Raw genomic sequence first — 21,001 nt, forward strand, 5'->3', positions numbered from 1 at the left:
GCTGAAGCTCCTGCTCTGGGGGTGGTAGGACACCACAAGTCTGTTTCCTTGACCCTGTGCTAACTGATGGCCAGCAATATTCCCCACAGTCCTGTATTCATCCAGCCCCTGCTGGGTTTTTTTTGGTGAAAAACAGGGGTGCTATAGCTAGACAACAGATTACATTCACATCCTTTTATAACCACATAGCCAAAGGGGGGAAAAAAAAGTCTCAACTATGATTATCACTTGGCCTGAACTTCTGCAAAGCATATTACCCTTGCTTTGTGCCTATTTGTAGCCATACATGATGCAGTGTAATAGAAAATTAGGTACTTTAACTCTCGAATAGTTTTCCAGAAAAATATATATAAATCTTTTCTGTGTGCTTAGCCCTGGAGTTTTATATTCATCTTCCTTCAAACATTCAGAAAGAACTGAAAAATATGGTAAGAAATCCACAGGCAGTCAAGCTCATCTCTCACCCTAGCTCATGCTTTGCTAAAAGTTAGTGCAACTCTGACTAGCAAATTATGATTAAGCATTTTCTCCTGACTGCAGGTACATCTCATGCTGCAGCGACCCTTTCTATGACGTTGAAGGACAGGCATCCTTCACATACTTTTTTCTCATACCCTTCTCAGCTGAGCACTGGAGTCTACATATTGACCAGACATTGTTTTGTTGCCAAAACACAGTGTTTAAGGAGGAAACTGAGCACTAAACCACTGATTTTAATTCATTGTGTAAATAAGAACACGCCACAAAGATTAGATTCAAACTTCCCCAATTTCAGGGTTGATTGTATCTTCTTCAGTTCAATGTCTTCTTTTACTTTTTTCTACGTCATTTCACTCTAATAGCATTCCTGTTGTCCTGTCATGCCAAAGAATGCTGCTCCTTCCATGGCATTCGCTTACCCTTATCAAAAAAGGGAGCTTTCAGTTATGATAATTATACAATTTTTACTGTTTGATGCAACTGCTTTCACTTCATATTCTCTCTCTTGTAGCTTTAATTAGTTCTGAGAGAGAACCTTAAGTTAGCCAATATTTGACAGATCTAAATTCATCTTTTTTGCATCAGAAAGCAAAAGAAAATCCTAGGAACATTTTCAAAGTAAACTTTTCTTTTTTTTTTTCTTTTTTTTTTTTTTTAACAGGAGTCATTTAAGTAGTTTTTGAATTCTTCACAATAGGAAAAGGAAATTTGCAGAGAGAATGCAGCAGTTTGGCATTACTGCTTCATAAGAAAAGAACAAATACTTAGGTAGCTTTGCTTGAAATGTTTCTTTTTTTTTTTTTTTTTTTTTTTTATCAAAGATACCCCTTCGGCTTTTCATTATTATGGCTTTTTTTTGTTTCATCCGAATGGATTTTACATACATTGGTCAAACAGTGGGCCCGTATCTGCCCTGCTTGGTCTGCGACGGCCCCACAAAGGTGTATCAAGCTATTACAAGCCCTTGGTGCGCAAGCAGTGCATGCTCACACTGCAGACAGGCCAGTGCCCGCTTACAGCCCTCTCCCCTCCTGGTCCCCACATCACACTTGCAAATAAGCCCTTTTGTTACCTCCCCAAATTCTGTCTTTCCTGTGCCAGCATCCCTCCAGAGTGACCTCACTGTGCCAGCATGTCCTAAAATTTGGAAAAGGTGAGAGGGAGCAGGAACCTGCCAAGAACTGCCCCAGGGAGCTCTGGGCAGTTTAGAAGCAGAGACAGAGCAGAGAGAAAGTGCCTGGAGGCTCTTTGACAACAAGACAGTTCAGACTCAGCCTGTCACGCTCCTTGACTGACCACTGACCCACACTTCCTAAAAGCCAACTCAGAAATGAAAACGTGACTCTCTGTGGCCAGAGAGAGACTTCCCTGTGGCAACTCCCTTAGCCAAAAAGACAGAAAATAGGGGCAACAACAGCAACAGCCAAAGCACAAGGTTTGTTCAGTACAACTTCACTAGCAGCGAAATCTCAGGGAATCAGACTACGCAGAGACAAGTTAATGGAATAATCGAGAAAACTGAATATTTATTATGTAAAAATAAAATTAAGAAGAGTGACTTGTTTAGCCTAGCAAAACACAGGCTGATAATCGGTATGAGGGAGGAAAGAAAATATTTAGGGTAGAGCTAGCACAAGAAATAACAAAAATACAGTCCAGCCAGGAATAAATATAAAACTGGAAAGAAGTCTCACCAGGGACTGCTAAGTTTGGGAACAGCCTCCGGTATGAGTGGTGAGGACAAAATAACCCACTGCTCTTGTGATGGAACTAGTTCAGTACATGACGGAGCTGGTAGGATGTGGTCACCTATGATAGCAGGGCATAGGATTCAGGCAGCCAGTACACTCCTGGTATTTCTATGTTCCTAGCCACAGACCTAAGCTGGAGGCTAAATTTAGGCATGAATGTTCACACTGTGTTAAAAGGAAGGCAAGACATCCACAAACTTACAGAATTCATGAGCAGACAAACATTTTCTCCAAGGGGGCCATAATCAGGGCTGTGTGACTAATCCACTGGCAACCAAATCAAAACAAAAGCTGCAAAAGCATTCAGTTCAGATCCTTACTCTTAACCAGCCAGGCAACAAGTCTGGGTTTCTCAGATGTCGGGAGAATATCCAAACCAGTGGGACAGCTGGATATTTGGGGGCAGGAGCATGCTTTGGTCGCTCTTGCTATAATCTGATGCCCTAGCTCTATAGTTAAGATGCTCAAATGGGATGTGACTCACTGGACACCAGTCATGCTTAGGGGATTTTTGTGAATTAGTATTTATATAAGGCAAAATAAACTTGAAGGTGAGATTCAGAACAAGCTACTCCAGACAGTCTTAAAGCACGGTGGTTGGTCACAGTGCAAAGCCCTCCCACAGTGAAGGTAATTTCAACCCTAACTCTCACCTTCTGAGCAATCGCTCTAATCACTGAGCTTTGAAAGACACAGGGGATAATTAAAATGAGGACATTATTATTCCAGTTTGGCAAATCTAGCCCCTCACCAGCTTTCTGTGGTTAAAAAAAAGAAACTTTGCAAAGACCAGACTTCAAGATGGCCAAAGTAACTTTCATCAAAGCTAATTAAATAATCGTTCAAAAATATTTCTCCTAAGTTATCTACAGGGTAATAATAAGAAGGGGAGGAAAAAAAACGGTCAACAGTAATAAATTCAGAGGTGAGTGTGTATACAGATCTTAATAACTCTGTTAAACTGTAATTATCGTTTCTAAAACACTTTGTTCCAGGACATGAAAGATACTTGAAAAGATTTGAATTAAGAGACAGTAATGACTTGGCAGTCTAAATGTCAAAGTCCATTTCAATTCTAGAGAAAATTTGCAGAGAAAAATTACCATGGTGAAAAATTAACTGTAAAAGAAATATACTAATAGCACAAAAATATGCACTGTTATTGGAATGGGAAGGGCAGGATGATGCATTATGAACACAGTAATATATAAAAAGTTTATCTTCTGCCCTGTACTAAGCCTGCTTCCTCATACTGCTTTCCTAGTCTTTTTCCACGGTTACACTTCCTACAATAGCTGTATTTCACTAGAAAGCATTTCTCTGCCCAGGAGCAATCCCAGGAAAAGATGTGTCACTCAGAATATATACATATATATATATATACACACACACACACACACACACATATATATCCTCCCACCTGCCTCAAGGATGAAAAAAGGAAGACATTAAAAAACAACAAAACAACCTTTCCTGTAGACTTCAAAAAGGTACAGTTTACTTCCACAAGCGTGTATTGGGAAATCATTGCTTTTGTCAAGTCCTTTTTGTCTCCACACCACATATTGTCACAAGGAAAAGTATCCCAAAATAACTCCCTGTTGCAAGCAGATGCAGACCCACTGGGTAAGCTAGACAAGATGGGAAGGAAGGAAGTTTTTTCTCTTGCACAGCTACTTTTGTAAAAAAAAAAAAAAAAGAAAGCAACATACCTTTTAATAAACCCTTACATATGATGGAATATTTGTTAAGGATGGTGAGGATGATGCTTGATTCTTCCTCTGACTGCACAGGAAAATATGATGAACACAGATAAACACAGATAAATATAAAAGGCTCAAGCTCTAAAAGCAGAAACACTATTGCGTATTATTTTCAGAAGCAGTCAGAGACTGCAACTCAGTAGAACTCAATAAGGGAGAATTTCCTCCTATCGTCCCACAAACAAGCCTGTAAGCCTAACTATGAAGCAGCAGTAAATGAGAAGTTGTTTGTGTTCTCATATAATCATATTTCCTTCATTCTTACAAATATTCTAGGTGACATGCTAGATAAAAATCTGCATTTACACTTGGGGTGATCTGGTGTCACGTCACTGTTAGTGGTGAAACCCTGGCTCTACTCTAAGGAGAATTTAGTCCACATTTTCTCTTAATAAGATAAACTTAGTTTTCTCCGTTATTTTTCTTCAGAGGAATCTTCAGCCAAATACATAACTTACTGGTTCTTCTGCATTGCACATTAACTCATTAGTTTATTTAGTAACATTTATTGTTCATATGTACTTGGATTTTTCAAATGTATAGAGGAGACCTCATATATAAACTCTCTGACGGTCTCTGCTCAGAGCATGCGTTAAGGTAAACATTGTGACTTTCATTAAAACAGCATATAAATGTTTGAACGATAGACTGTTTCACAACGTGACTTGCACTCAGGAAGGATGAAAGTTGGTGTGGTGGTGACTTTCCCTATCGCAGCAAATTTCCCTTGGGGGAGTGGCTGAGGCTGAGTGGGATTTTTTTAAAGGCCATTATCAAAACCACTCTTGAATTCAGATATCTATGTATTCCTCTGGCAAAAACACTCTGTAAGAATCTGTCTAATATTCTACGGACATGGAGGCCTGCTTGTTGGAAGCAGAGTTATATAAAGAAATAACTTGTGGAAAGCAGCTCCTTTAGCTCCTTAGAGGAAAGGCATAGGACTTTAGCATGCCCTATCAACAGGCCAGGATAGAGTGAATTTGTTAAAATATGCATGAAACAGATCAACTTTTCATCAGAGAAACAAAAAAGCTAATTTAAAGCAAATACATGCACAGATTCAACCAGAAGAAAATGAAGGCCTCAACTACCAGCACATCAGAAAAGGTAAGGTTCAAATATAAACTCGCTATTCCTTTCCCTGGGCAACAGACCTGCAGCGCGCGCTCTGCTGCGGCTGCCCACCGGAGGCCGAGGGGGCTCTGCGGGGGCCGGCTCGCCCTCACCACCCGCGCCGCCCTGGCACGTATTTAAGGCTCCGAGCAAACAAGATTTGGGGCGTTTTTCTGTTTCGTTAGGATTCGTGGGCACAAGGCCCACGTGCAGAGAGGCGCTCCCGAGGTCCGAGCCCGAGCACCTCTCCCTGGGCCGCCCAGGGCGCAGGAGCTGGAGCTGCACCAGCACCAAGCAGGAGGAGAGGGCTGGCAGCGGGTCCCTGCGAGCACCCGTCCCCCGAGCTTATTTTCCCTTCAAACGGTAGCAGTTAACAGATGAAGTTGGGCAGAAAACAGAGAAGGGTTCTGGGGGTTTTCTATTGACTCAGTATTTATTTCAAGGTGGCGTTCTGGAGAGACTGAGAGCCTACAGCATCTTTTACTGCTGAACTTAAATAAGCAAATGACCAAGTGAGGAAAAGCATTGAGAGAAATCCCGTACCACATCTACAGTTATGCCTAAGCCTGGGCTTGAGAAACCCTGCAGATCACAAACGAAGCAAAGCTGGTGGTCTCTTCTAGTCAGGACGCGCCTTCGAGCACCTCACAGGAGACAGCTTAATTTATCCTGGTTTGACTAACAGCTGAACTTAGGGTGCTTACAACTGAATTCTGATACAAGTCCATGACAGTAAAAGAGCTGAAATATTAAACACTTGAAAAAGTGGTTCTATGTAAAATTTACTTCAAAGATAATAATTCAGCTTTCATTATTTATAACAAGGTTACTATAGCAACTTGATAGCTGAGCTATAATTAAAAATGTGTTCTTACTCATTCCTATGACAAATTCCACAAATTTGATATTTTATCATCTCTGCTATTTTGATTGGCAATGTACTTTCTGTACTTGTTACAGTTGAATTGTATTTTTTTTTTTTTGAGTGACAGTAGCTCTCACACCGAGACTTAGAGGTCCAGCATAGATCATTTGGATGTTATGTACTGTTTCTTTTTCTCCTCTCTTGTATGTTTTGCTAGAATTCTGTATGCTGAATCCACTTTCCTGCTATGGCATTGACTTGCTTACACAGTTTTCTTTTGGGATAATTTTAAATGTGATTATCCCAATCCCTTCAGATCAATGCATATAGTTCACACAGTTTTCTCTCTCTCTCTTGACTTTTACATTACTTTGAGTCTCTATGCTCTTATGATTCCTTTGGGAAATGTTGCCAGGGCTGATTTTTGGATCACTCAAATGAGAGGGATTTTGACCCATACACAGTGTGCCCTTCCAACCCTCCAGGGTTTTGGAGCTTACTCCCACAGCCCTACAATCTCACTGCTAGGAAACCCACTGCAACAGTCAGCAGAATTCCCTGTTCCCTTGTATCTCATGACTCTGCCCTTCAGGAAAAATGGTAACATAGAGCTGATGCATTAGTCACTCATTCCCACTGTAGGCTGCTCAGAGGCATGCCTGTAACTCTCTCTTTAAGAAAGTGATTCATTTTAAAGAGTGTTTTTTTTTTTTTTTTTTTTTTTTTTTTTTTTTGCTGTTCAGTACTCAAACTGAAATATGCAATAGTTCCCAAGATAAGTTAACAATTTGCCTATCACCAGGTAGGTTTGAATCCAGTGTTCACTTTCAGCTAGCTGTGCACAGAGGGGAAATTTCCTACACTTCAGACTTTTCAGAAAATTTCCCATTACTGCTTCAGCAGCAACAGCTATGATAGTCCCAGTGGCTGCCATGCCCAGAGTCATTTTAAATGTTCTCTACGCAGACTTAATGGATGTGGAGTTCAAAGTCACATCTGATTGCAGCTGTGGTTGTTTTTTTGTCTACATTAGGGCTTCCAACATTGCTACCAACAATGTGAAGGCACAGTGTCTTAGCAGTGGTGAAATTTCTCTGGATGGGGGAGGAGGGCAGAAAAAGAAGACATACAAGGTCTTTTCCTGCTATTATTTGTACTGCATCCAAGCATTCATATTATGATTTTGAGTTACTCTTCATTCTATTGGTATCGGTAATTCATGTAGACATTCAGACTAGGATTTTCAAAAGAGCTTGAAGTACTTAAGCTTAATAAGCTTAATTAGGTTTGTACTGCTGATTATCTTAGACCCCTTTAAGACTCTCATCATGACTTCTTACAAACACAACGGGGAAGTTTCTGTTTTTCAGAAAGATTAAATTCAGGTTTTCATAAATATAACTAACATCTGAGAGCCTGAGTGTCCCTCACAGTGTAACCGAGTGTGTCACTAACAAGCAAGTTATTTGTATTCAGCCAGTAATAATATAGGTAGTGGAATGAATAGGAAGTTTGAAGAGGAAGTGTGAAAAACAGACTGAAGAGTGTAATGTTGATGCTAATCATTATGCTTCTTTTCAGAGAAGATGAAGAACTTCTCACTGCTCGTTGCTATCTTTTTATTTGAAACAGGTGAGTTTTCATTTGCTGCATAACTTACTACTGTTTATAATAGTAAAAAAGCTTACCGTTGCTCAAAGGCGTGCAGCGTGTGTGGCTAAAACAATGACTAAATTACGTTCTCTGACTAGAAGAAGCAACAATCTGTAACATTTCTTCCTACTTTTGCAGCTTTCTTATTAAATTTATCCATTTCTATTCCTCAGATACTTGCAACTGCTCAAGCTGGGACTTCCCATTTTGCAAGCAGCTTCAAGGTAGGTAAATAATTCTTACACAATAGCTAAGTAATTGCAAAGATGACTATCATTGCTGAAAGAAATCAGCCAGCTGAAATGATTTCATAGTTAATTTTGATTTGAAGTATTTGCATATAGTTTTTTGGCTGAAATCTAGACTCTCCAAGCAGGAAATTTCTGCCAGTTTACAAAGACCCAGCACACTCAGCAGAGATGAAGGCACAACTACATTTCTTGCCCCTATGGGCCACCTAGGGGCCACCCCACACACTCACAGCACTACCCGCCTCTAACAACTTTTACTCTTCTCTTTTAAAGCTTCACTTTTAATTGACTGTAAATGTTAGGAATGAAGATTTTATTTGCAAAGAAACATTTTCATATTTCTGGAGGGGGGAAAAGAGCCCAAGACGTTCATAGCATAGACAGATTTGGCTGTAGGATGACAGAGCACTTAACGGCTGCGTGGAGGTTATGAACAAGCCAGGAGCACATCTTATGCACTTTACAGTCTCTGGGCCAATTACCACGATTTCAAAAGACACTAAAAGCTGTAATGTTTATATCTGTCAATGTTTCAGATTCAACTGACAAATTACCGTTAATATAATGGCAAAAAGTCTAACACATTTGGATAGAGAGTATTGCACAGCAGCAGTTGGTCACCTGATGTACTTCATACTGAATTTACTATAGGCAGAAAAATCCTGCTCGCTAATAGCCAGCAGGGCAGATGGATTCTGTATCCACAATGGCAGTGGATGGGGCACCATCAGTGGATGCCATTTTTCTGAAATTAGCCGTGGATAATTTTCCACTCCTTGCTATTTACTTCATCAGACTAAAATCTACTAAAGTGTTGCTGAAAACACCAGATAAATGAGAAGGAAAACAAAAAGCTCTAGAGTGTAAAAATAAGGCCTTTTTTTTTTCTTTTTCTGAATGATTGTGAGGTCTCTGAAACAGAGAAAGGGGTTTTTGCTTTGCATAGCTCTTAGAGAGCAGTCTTGGTACAAGACTCATATTGTTCTAAGGCTTCAAAAAACTAGTAATACACAATTTCCTTAAGGGCAAGCAGAACAGTAAAACCAACAGGAACAAAATAAAACTGAATGTGCATATACACACAAATACACACAACTATAGACAAATAAGGAACATTCATTATATCCAGGATAAAATGGTAAGTTTATCATATGAGTAATATAAAACTGACTTGGAGAATGCAGCATAGTATACCAGCAGGAGAGTGCTGGCTGAGCTAATACAGCATTTCTATCCCTAAAATCTATTATTTTGGCATTGTCTGTTCTAACATTGTCTCATAGGGATAATGAGTGTTTTGGTAAGATCGCAAGGCTTCTGCTTCTTCAAAGCATACAACCCCCTCTCCTCCATAAATAGAGACAGGTCTGCACTACTGGGACCTCAGTTAATAGGAATGATTTGGGAAAGAAGTTAGTAGAAATCTAGTAGAAAGGTGAAAATTTTTTCATTTGTTTCCTCCCTCAGCAGTTTCTCCAGAACTATTACTGAAATAATTTCAGCAGCAGCATACTACGAACATATTGATATGAAGTGTTTCAGCATTTCCAAAAAGGTTTTATTTCAAGATGTTTCCCAAAAAGAAAAAAACACCAAGGAGACAAAAAGCTAGATTTAGATTAAAAGAAGAAGAGAATGTGAGAGTGTCCAGGATGTGGGTGACCAAATTTTGGTTTGGTGGTCAGACCAGGAAATAAAAGAATTCAACAATTATTCATGTTGCCATAGAAACAAGGAAGAACGGATCTCCACCTTCACAAAAGGAAGCTACACACACCTAAACCGATGCATTAATTCATTAGAAAAACACATTTCTCCAGTAGGAGAAAGGAGGTACCAGGTGGGGGCGGGGGGGGGTGGTTCTTGAAGTCTGAGTAGTTATTAACCTCACCACTGACTGAGCCACGCTCATCTAAAATACTTTGTCGTCCAAATCAGGTTTTAATTTTAAATTAAAACCTGCTGCCATAGGAATGATGAAGGGAATACTAAAGACCCTCCTTAACTCAGGTGATAAGAAGAAACTGCTCTGAATCAGGAAACGTGGGTAATCGACCTTTTAGCTCTCATATCCTAGATGAATCTCTGAACCATAGTCACACTGTGACACCAACTCCAGCGATGTTCGTATATACTTTCCAAATAGCAAAAATATTTCTTATTCAAGATTGATAAGCCTATTGGCAACTTGTTAAACCTATTAGATATAAGGAATATAAGACCATACTCATCAGGAAAAAACTCATTTTTGTCACCTTAAGTATTGTGTACATGTCAAAATCCTTATCTGCAGCTCTACAGAGAAAAAAAAACTACCCTACATTTTATTTCTGCATCTTTTTTTAAAAAGTGTGGGTGGTACTTCAAGACATAATGGCTGATAATTCTGAATTAATAGTTCAGGCAGTAAGACAGAAAGCAAAAAAGAAAGTAGTCTTTTTTTGACTAAAGTTTCTGATGAAAAGTTTCTGAAAAACTGAAATAAGCTTAACCACTATAGACAAAAAGATTAATTCCTTTAGGAGTGTCAGCATTTAATTTCCCTTCCACTGGAAAATATATATGTTTAATTGGAAAAAGCATATTTTTTTTCTTAGAAAAAGGTAAGCAAGAGTCATTTTGTATCTAAATTTATTCTTCTGTTGCTTCATAATGTGGTTGGTATAAAGCTGGTGGTATAAACAGCATGTTCTTTAGCAATAGTCTTATTATTCTGAACTCCAGATAGAGATGACTGATAGTTTTTGGAGTAATTCTGCAGTCTACTCAACAGCTCTAATGCTGCTGTTTACTCTAATGCTACAGTGATATAATGCTTTGCAAGAAAACTCCCCAATAATTCTTGCAGGTTGGAAATCTTGGAAACATCACATTGGCCCATGATATCATTAAAATGCAGTCTCTATGACTTTTTTTTTCTCCAGTTACTTGCTTAGAATTAATTTCTAAGAGGTTTCACAATGTGCATGAGGTCTACGATCTCCTCAGTTCTGGCCTTGTACTTGAAAAATATCTAGAAATTTGTACTTAACAGCAAACGCTGGAGCCATGCCACACAGCTCCCACTGGACTATGCAGGAACAGTGAAGGTAGGACAGGCACAGTCTGTCAGGTGGTGAAGGTGTGAAACTAGAGGAGAGCAGAGCCGGGAGATAAACATCGCAAGCCTGCTGAGAGAGGTGCACTGTAATTTTATCATCTGCTTTAGGCAGATTACCTTGCAATAGTTTTCCTCAAAATTACCCAAGCAGAATTTTAAAAGCTAGAAATGCTTCCTCGTATTAGTCCCTGCAAATTTTGCACCCAAAGAACACAGCAATGTGTTTGTATACACAAAATAATCCACTCAGAGTTGAAAAAAAAACAATTTAAAATTTAAATTAGTGCAGAAATAAGCAGCAAGCAAGGTGTTACTATTACAAGAGAGAAACAATTCAAAGGTGTAATGACACCAGAACTGTAAGAAACACAATGGCACACACTTCACCTAATAGCGAGTAACGGAACCATAAAACACAGGAAAAAATGTCCTTTTTATATACACCTAGGAAAACTAGGTTTTACGTGGAAACATTAGGACTGGTAACAATCTTTAATCTCTCTAAATGTCTCTGTCCCTTGTTCTAAGCATTCTAAGAATGTAAATCCAGAGTAAACCTGACATAACTAGTCATACATACAATATAGCTAGTATTTATTTGCTTGCACAAGAAGATATGGCTGTTTTATATTTGTTTGTATTTTCATTGTAGCAGTCAGCTTGCCCCTGTTAATGACAAATAGTTGCCTATGATGAGTCTTTTCCAGTCTACATGTTTTCATCTTGCAGATTGGGACAATGAATTGATATGCTACAGAGAAGCAAGTGAAGATCTGACATGTACCTGGTTGCCAGTACCCAGTGCTCCAAATACTGTTACTTATACTGTAATCTTAAAATGGTAAGTCTAAACATCACTTTAGAAAATGAAAAGTTGTCACAGCAGTTTGGCATAATTCCAACCTGCCTGACTACTGTCCTGGTATATTCATCATATTGTAGGATGTTACACCATAGTCGAAATCTTTCCTCAGACCTCACAGTTGTATCAATGCCACTTTCCAGACTGAGAGGGTGAAAGACTGAAAAGCACACAGAGCGTCAAAACAAAACTTACGTTAGTAAACAATGCAGAAACAAAAGGGAAGGGAACAGATTTATAGAAAACTGTGAAATATGTGCATAGAGTTAAGTCACTTTGTCTGATCTGAGGTAGGCTTACCACTTACTAGTTTCATGAGGGACAACTGGCAAAGCTCCTCAGGACCAAAACAGGAAGACTTCAAGTGTAGCAACTGGGAGTACCCACCTCTCGCGTGGATTCATGAAGCTCTGACCAGCTGAAAACACTCATCATCCCTCCCAGTCTTAAAGAAAAGATAACAGAGCAACTGTGTAAATGAATTAATAGCTATTTTGTGGAAGAAGGAAACGAGGTCAGTAAATTTGCAGCTTTCTTCACTATCCACTAGAGATCATGCAAAATACCTTGCAAAAACCCCCTCAGCAAATCATATTTATCTGAGAAAAAACGATTTCTTTTGATAATTTGCTAGAGCATCATACATCTTGCCACTCCTCTAGCACATTTGTTTGTAATATTATTTCCAAATATCACTTTAATCAAATATTTTTCTCTAGTTCTATTGACTCTCATTGAATATGCTACACTCTACTGCAGGCTGAATATGGTATGTGGGAAAAATAAATTTTGAAGTATTTTATTGTACATCCAAATTACTGAATAGTTTAATGGAGGGAATGAACTTGTTTGAGTTAACCTTAAAGCAATAACCTTAAAATACAGATATCTTCAGTTGCTTCATTAACTGAGGAAGTTAAAACAAAGAACTCAAGTAAAATAGAGATTGGTAGATTAAATCAACATCTGTCCACTGGTTAGTCAAAATGATGAAGCAGGTTACTGTCTCACTACCTGCATTACAAAAGGGATTTTCCTCATTTTATATCTACATATTTAGGATCTCCAGTGACATTAAAGAATGTGTTGAGAAAGAGAGAACTGAGATCATAAGGGAAAAATCTTTGTCTTGGGACCATCTCATGGGGTATATCATTGGCAAATTATGATGTTCATTACTGATTATTTTGCCACATAACACATTGCTCTTTGCATTAGAGAGCCGTGGTTAGGTGCACCTCCTAATGCAGATGAAATGTCACTACACTGGGAAATTCCCCAGGGTAATCTTCTGCACACTGCAGAGTAGCAGAGCAGCCACCTCAGAGCTGTGCTTACATCCCACCAGCTTCTGGATTCTCCCACTGGAGGCAGCAGCAGGTGCCCAGTTGCAGTAGTACCTCACTGCATTTGCTTTCCTTCCTTCAGTCTGAAGTCTCCTTCAGGACTTCAGAGCCCTGACTTCTTGGAATGTATAAGCACCTGCGAAATAGCTCTGCTTCTGTCGAGATGCTATCAGCTAAAGCATCTGTTGCTCCTGCAGTACCCAGCCAAACTCAGTTTGCGCTACTCCTAAGCTGCAAAGTTGATGTTACGAACTGCAGAGAAGGCAGAAAAAGAGTGAAACAAAAGCTGGGTGAAGAGGGAGGCAACTGCATCACAGAGATATTGTTTTTCCCAAAGCAGAGACAAGGCTTGCATCACAGTCTCCTAAACTTCAGTTCAATGCTCTTAAAGAAAAACTTTTCTCCCTTTTTATTGGGTTAAAAGAGAATCAATAAAGCAAGTGAAAAGCCCCTTCAAAAAGCCTAGAAGAGGACATAACCACTTCCTGCAAGGAACCTTAGTTTGAAATTGAAATTGTTCCTTATCCCTGTTCCTTATGATTTAGCTGTCAGGAAGAAAAGGATTAAAGAAGAACACTCCTACAGAGATGTTCTAACCAAGCATTCAAAACCATGCTGGCAGTACTAATGAGTTTCACAGACAGGCTGAAGCAGAAATTAGAGGGAACCTTCAAGTGTTTTTCTTTCTCAAGTTGTCAAATATTGTATCATGATTAGCACATTTAATACTTGAAACAGGTGGGTAGGCAATTGCTATGCCTAGCAGTAAGAATGCACTCCGTTTCTGTCTAAGAACACTGAACTGGCACGGCTTCAGCCTTGAAAAATCTGCCCTCTGTGAAGCAGAGGGTAAATGAGAGAGAGAAAGGGAAGAGACTAGACGGAATGAGAACAGCCTGCTCTTCACGGGCTCTTCATTAAGGAAACATGGCTGAGTGGTGAGGAGACACTGAAGTAAAACTAAACTTTTTTCTGTTAAGTGTTAATGTATTATCCTCTGTATTTACACACTCTTTGCACTCACATCCTAGTCCCAATAGAGTCCCTCCAATAGTGAACTTTCTAAGACCACATTTCTGCGTTACTAGATACATGTAGAACATTTTGTAGAACTTCAGCTTTCACTACTGATGACAGGAAAAGGCCAAAAGCTCAGCTGGTTTCAGCTAGCCCAGGAACTGGTAGGTTGCCTCCGTACAAGGGAATCAGGGGACAGGGCATATGCATGTAGGATTGGTTCCTACACCATCCATCTCCTCACTCTTAACTATTCTAGCTGACCCTGCTTTGAGCAGAAGGGTTGGACTAGATGATCTCGAGAGATCCCTTCCAGCCTCAGTGACTCTGATTCTGTGAACTCCTATCTGCAGTAAAAGGTTTTAGCCAAGCAGATCAAAGTGCCAAATAGCTCTTGACAGTCTTTATCATAAATTCAAACAAATTCAGTGGCCATCTTGATCTGGCCAGCCATTCGTTTGGCTGAGAATCAAGGTAGCACAAAAGATCTTTCCATTGCCTGCGGTGAAGCACATGGCAATTATGAAAATCATTAATACATAAAAGCTTGACTGTATCAACCATCAGTTGAAGGTACTCTGCTGCAATCTTACAAATATATTCAGTACTTGGGAGGCCTGCCCTGTGCTCCTCGCCAGCTCAGCTTCAGCCATTTCACAAAGCTGCTGAGGAGGAAAAGAAGTATTTGAAGAACTGCAGATATTGTATGCTAATGTGGAGTACAGTTAAACTCGCACAATGAGGCACTGACAAAGCAGTTTAAGATAACTCTGGAAGAGTATAATTGTCATATATTTGTATTATTGATATTCTTGATATTCTTCAAAATCCTGTTAGATCAGACAAAAATCAAAAGATACTTTGATTTTTCATTTTCATGTGTGGAGAAGTGCTCCTGAAGGCGAGTAACTCAGGATGGTAAGAAGAGTACCTGCTTAGGCATCTTCAATGTAGGTATTGCCATACCTACAGGAGTACAAGCTACGAATGTAAAAACTGGAGAACAGAATATATGTCCAGGAGGCCTAACTTTTAAAACCTTCAGGCAGAGAAGAACCAAGAGTTCCCTTCCTAAGTTAATGCTGTAACTGGGAACACACAGCAACCAGCCTCCACAGGCACCACAAGCTACTGTTTGTGAATGAAAACAAGGACACCTCCCGGACTTTCTGTACTACGTAGGTTACATAAAAGGGGAAGTCTACAGGGATGAGGAATTTAAGTGGCATTTCAACACCTTTGCCAGCAAAGCATCAGAGTTAAATCAGAGAGGCACCTACCTCATAAGACCAGAGGCTTTTCATATCTTTGTGCTAACTTATATTTAGGCAACTGGGAAATTTTGCTGTTCAAAATGAATGTAGGTGCCCCTGTGGTAGGTGGCAAATAGCGGTAGACTTTATGAATTAATTCCTAACCTGATTTCATGCCTTCCAAATGTTGCATTTTAAGCATCAAAGAAGGCTATATATATTTTGCTTTGTATCTCCCTGTACCTTGTAAGTTTAAATAATTTAGTAGTTCTCTATCACACAAGAGGTTTTTGCAAGCATAAATCAACCAGAAATACTAGGTTACTAGAATTGTACTCACTGTTTCAAGCTGCTCAGAGCTGGCCTTCAAGATTTCAAAATGTTGCACGTAGTACATAGCTATCTGGAAACCTATCAATTATTGTAATGATGTTTTCTGAAAAAAATAGTATATCATAATCCAATCAAAACGTTTTTTTTTTTTTCTCCATTCTGATTCCCTTTTTCTGAAGGGAAAGGATCACAAAACTTTTGCAAAGAAACACATCAACGCCTTACATCACAATAGAACGGAAGGATCTTTACATGAAACGCTCTGCATCTATCTGGATAGCTGTGAACTATGCCCATGAGCGCTGTTTGAAAGGGAAGAACATCTCAGTGACACCAAGCAAAGCAGGTACAGCATCTTCACAACTCGTGTTACTGCAACCCTACCTGAAGCAGTGATAGGATTTATTAAAGATTATTTCATAGAAGCTTCTGCCAATCACAGGCCTGGCCAGAGAAGGGAGTCCCAGCAAGGGGGTGGGAGCCTATAGCTGGTGCAGGGCCAGCAGCTGCTGCGTAGAGGATGGTGCTGCTAGCTAGTTCTCACTGGCTGTGGAAACGGGCTCCTAGTAGCTAGAGAGGGCTGGGCAGAGTTTGTTGGTGATTGTGTTGCTGCAACTCAGAAAGACATAATGTTAACACAAAGCACTGAAGCGAGGACCTGCCTGCAAGCATACAGTAAGCAGCTAGCTAGCTGTTTCTGAACATTTTTTCATGTCTGTTTTTTCTAATACCCTTTTCTCCTCAGCTTAAAAAGATAAATATTCTAATATATACTCAGTAAAAGTGAGTTGGATCCTTCTGTGTTTCATTTTGCTTCATAATTCTTTTGTGTCTGGGAAGATTCATTCCTATAAAACGTGTAGGCAAAGGCAGTTCAAAGGTCTGGCCAGCTCAGGTTCCTCACAAAGGTCATAGGATTGCTTTCTCCCTCTGCATCTCACAAGACCTCAATTTCCATAAATTAAACCAGAGAATGTTATGCATATGTTTTCTAATAGGAAAAGAAATCTGGATTTACAGTGGAGGGTCATAGAATCAAATTATTTCCAAATTTTAACTCCCAGTATGAGTTAATTATTACTAATTCACAGAGCTAAGCTGCAGTTTGGCTACCTTGGATAAAATCTTCACTAACATCAATAGCAAAAGTCTATCAACTTTTATGGAAGAAGAATTTTGCTTTAAGTCACTTGCTAGACTCTAAAGAAGTCATAGCCAGATAAATATATAGAAATATATGTGTACAATACCTAACCAGCTTCCTGTGTTCTCTTTGATGGTTTTTTGGACTTCTTTATTGGTTTACAAAGAACAGGTTGACTCAGTAGTCTGCATTTAAGGAATACTAGTAATAGAACATAAGCATCTTGAGAAAGCTTTCAGATTTTGACCATTTTATAAGGTCATTCACTCATTACATAGTGCTGCAGAGGAGATTAAAAAAAACCCCAAAACAATGAACTATTCATTTTAGATATTTATTAAAAAGATTCCTTATAGTAACCGAGCACTGTAATAACATTCAAGAGCTTCCCAAAACCTGGCCTTCTCAGAGTAATTATAGTCTGAGGGAAAAAAATTATATTTCTCACTGCTTGAGGGCGCTACCAGTAAGACCCAAATTATCACTATGGCCTTTTGGCCATCTTGCATGTATTAGAGGAGAAAACAAAATGTATTTGAACATAAAATTATACAGCTAAACATAGTTGCTGAAGCTGGAACCCATTAAAAAATTCTAGAAATTTTTCTAAAATTCATGACTCTAGATAGATATTCTTGACATTCTGATTTTGCCTTTCAGGCTTACTCAGAATAGCATCTGTTTACAAAAGAAGGTCTCCCTGAAATCAGTTGAAGTATCCACAAAAGAAAGGCAAGAGGAACAACCCTGTTCTGCTGATATCAAAAACATTTAGTAATTATTTATTTCTAGTCTTTTAAAAGTCTCTCAACGTTCAGTATTCTGAGCCAAGTCTTCTAATTCCTTTTCAGTGAAACACACTTGACAGACATTATTACTAAAGCTTTCCTGCTACATTTGTATCGATAATATCTGCATGTTCCCCATTTTAGGGAAGTGCTTGACACCATCTAGCGTAAATGCTCAGCAGATCACAAACGAAGTGATAATAAAATGGGACCTGCCTGCAACTCCTACAAAATATGAGCTGAGATACAGAGAGGCACTCAGAGAATCCACTCAGTGGACATTGGTAAGCATTTCCAGATGACAGCTGCTTGAGAATGTGAAGTGACTTACTACAAGATCAGTAATAGATAGCACATATGGCAGAACATAAACAGGATGCTACTGAAGAGTCCACATAACATGAAAATACCAAGGTAGCACAGAAGATGCACAGTTTGCAGCCAAATCACACAAAAGCCTCCTGTTAGTTTTGTTCTGATAAATTCTAAACTGAGAGAGAAAGATGAATAGTTTTATACAGGAGAAAAACAAGAATGCTGTGTCAACTGGTTCATTAACCAGTCAGTGAGACACTGTAAACATCAACACTGCAAAAGTTGAAGATCCACAAATGGTATCAGAACTGCTATATAAGCCCAAGTCTTGATAACACTTCATTAAGTATTATTCTTCTTGTGGTATCATTAAATTTTCGAACAGATTAGAGAACAGGTTGCTGTGATTTTAAGGTAACAATTCGTACCTTAGGTGTTTTTGTTTTACACCAGTTTTCTTCTTTGTCAAGAAGGCACATAATCTGCTGTTGATACAAGATCAGTTCCAGATACACAACAGGATGTACAATAGCAAAAATATTATTCGAGCTCTGTGTTAGCTGTAGTTGGATGAGGAATATGAGTGCATCAGCCAGGACAGAACCCCAGAGAGGAAACAGTCTAATCTGTTTCCACTTCTTAAGCATCTCTACTCCTTCAGGAGTCTCTCTGCTTCTTCTAGTTTTTCCCTCTTGTATCAGAAGACCTGTGATCTTCTTTCATTTCTCTTGTAGCTGGCTGCCACTTCGTTTAGCCTCCTAAGAAGGATTATTGCTTAGGATTATTAAGAGCTCCACATAAGAAAGTTTTCATCTCAGTACAAAGAATGTGCAATCCTTGGAAGAGGACACAAATTCTGGATAGTTTTAGGGTAGCCAGATACTCACACATTCTCCTCCTGGCAGTACAGCAGATAGCTATGCACTGCCAGCCTATCAGACTGTCGGATGTGCTCCACATAGAGGAACAGAGAGCTCGGAACAGTACGCGAGGGTGCACTACAGGTTCTGGAGACAGGGGAGATATGGGACTCAAGTGACTAACATGAAGGACTAGAAGGGACAGCCACACTGAATGATGTAAATGAGCAATACTCTAGGACTGCACATCATGAATATTCACGATCCCCCATATCCCAGCTGATCCTGTGAACTTGTGCTGAACTCTTCAGAATCACATATATATAGGCTGCATTTACACATAGGTTTGGAAGAAAGGGTAAGTGCAGACACACAGGCACAGAGGAGATGTAAAACTAGCTGAGCAATAGTAAGCATTCACCAAGAACAAGATTAATGTACTGTGGAACATTTGGGATCCTAAATCCAACTCACTTCACGCTTGTTCTTTTTTACAAGACAGTCAGAGATTTAGAGTCTTTCTGTAATAGTGCGTGTTTCGTTTTGTTTTGTGGTTTTTTTTGTAACCATGCTACATTTATTAACAAAAATATATGAAAATAATTACACCTTTATAAAAAACAAAGCATTGCAGAAGGCCAAAGAGAAGAGCTGACCACACGATAGTGGTTTGGTTTTTTGGTTTTGTTATTGTTTTAAGAAATATATATTTAGCAAACAAAACTTCTGGGCAGAAAAATATTAAAACAAATATTTCAATTTGCGATAACATTTCCGGCAATAACATAAGAAAAGACAGAATGCATCAGAGCAAAGGTAATGCAGAATGTTATGTTCTGATAGTGGCCAAAAATGAACGGCTAGGGAAGAGTATAAAACAGTGCAAGCATATAGCAATATTTTTCTTTGATATTTTCTCTGCTTCCTACAATTTTCAGCCCAGGGACCTTAGACACAGGTCCCTGAGCCAAACCTCTTTGTACAAAGACAATCTACATTCCCTATACAGTCGCTGAAGTTCTGAGGCTGTCATCAGCTGCAAATGCACAGTAGTTCTGAGGTGCTAAGGCATAGGTAGTCGCATATTCTGCCAAGCCATGCCCCTCGTAATCAGCTTTACGGATCCATTTGGACACCCTAACGTTTGAGGGAAAGTGTGTGTGTGGGCACGTGCGTGCTTGCAGTATTTCATTCAACCTTGACAGTTTGTTCTACAGAATGCTAGCAAGGACCTCAGTTAACTAAGTGATTATATTTCAACATATTTAATGTCTAGCTGTTTTTAAAAGCAATGCTTAGTTCTAAGCTACTGCTTACATGTTAAATAGGATGTATTCAGGAAAAACAATTGGAGAACCTGCCTTCAAAAAATGAAAAGAGAATTGAACAAAGTGTGGTGTGCAGTAATTCCTCTTTGATAATAGGGACCCCAACTTTCAACTGTAGTCGTAAGACTGGTCCTGACTCAGAAAGCAGTTAATATAAGATTATGTTTTATTGCTGCCGCACATATTAAACATCATTTGTTTTCAGGTGACCGCAGAAAGCAATGCTGTCAACATCACTATTTCAAACTTAAATGTTATGTCTTCATACATTGTTCAGCTCAGATGCATAGCCAAGAATGATCATCACTGTGTTTGTGTTTGGAGTAGAGAGATTTTGGTCCCTCACAGTAAGTGAAATACAGTTTTGTTGTTCTGGGAGTAAGCATGATTATAAAAGCCTTTTCAAATTTTGAATCATACAAACAGCAGGGTGTCAGATACTGTTGAAAATACAAAGCTCAAACTGACTCATGTGAGTGCCTATCTCCATCTTTTTCATGTTTACCAGAGCTCACTAACAAGCCAATACTATCATATAACACAACTACAGAAATCTCTCCAGGCAGAAGAAGCGTTCTTCTTAAGTGGGAGGTAATGTTCAATTTGGGTAAGGGTTCCTTCTGTTATATCCATGCTACTAATCCATTACTTTACAGGAAAAACAAATACTTCCACATTGTATTGGGACTCCTTTGTACCAGCAAAAGGCATTGAATATCATACTCTTCCTTTAGGATGCACTGAATTACATACATTTTGTAGTACATACATTTTGG

The 21,001-nt window shown here is 39.1% G+C and overlaps 1 protein-coding gene across 1 annotated transcript in view; it reads left to right on the forward strand.

The window, feature by feature from the left end:
* Nucleotides 1-7,561: 7,561 nt before the first annotated feature.
* Nucleotides 7,562-21,001, forward strand: part of LOC134153933 (interleukin-31 receptor subunit alpha-like) — a 30,501-nt gene continuing 17,061 nt past the window's right edge. The window contains exons 1-7 of the mRNA XM_062600502.1: nt 7,562-7,607; nt 7,802-7,852; nt 11,709-11,820; nt 15,970-16,136; nt 17,867-18,006; nt 20,431-20,572; nt 20,734-20,816. Coding sequence (XP_062456486.1) covers nt 7,562-7,607; nt 7,802-7,852; nt 11,709-11,820; nt 15,970-16,136; nt 17,867-18,006; nt 20,431-20,572; nt 20,734-20,816 — 741 coding nt within the window. The remainder of the gene's footprint in view (nt 7,608-7,801; nt 7,853-11,708; nt 11,821-15,969; nt 16,137-17,866; nt 18,007-20,430; nt 20,573-20,733; nt 20,817-21,001) is intronic.

The sequence above is a fragment of the Rhea pennata genome, chromosome Z (genome assembly GCF_028389875.1).
Source record: "Rhea pennata isolate bPtePen1 chromosome Z, bPtePen1.pri, whole genome shotgun sequence".
Taxonomy (NCBI): domain Eukaryota; kingdom Metazoa; phylum Chordata; class Aves; order Rheiformes; family Rheidae; genus Rhea; species Rhea pennata.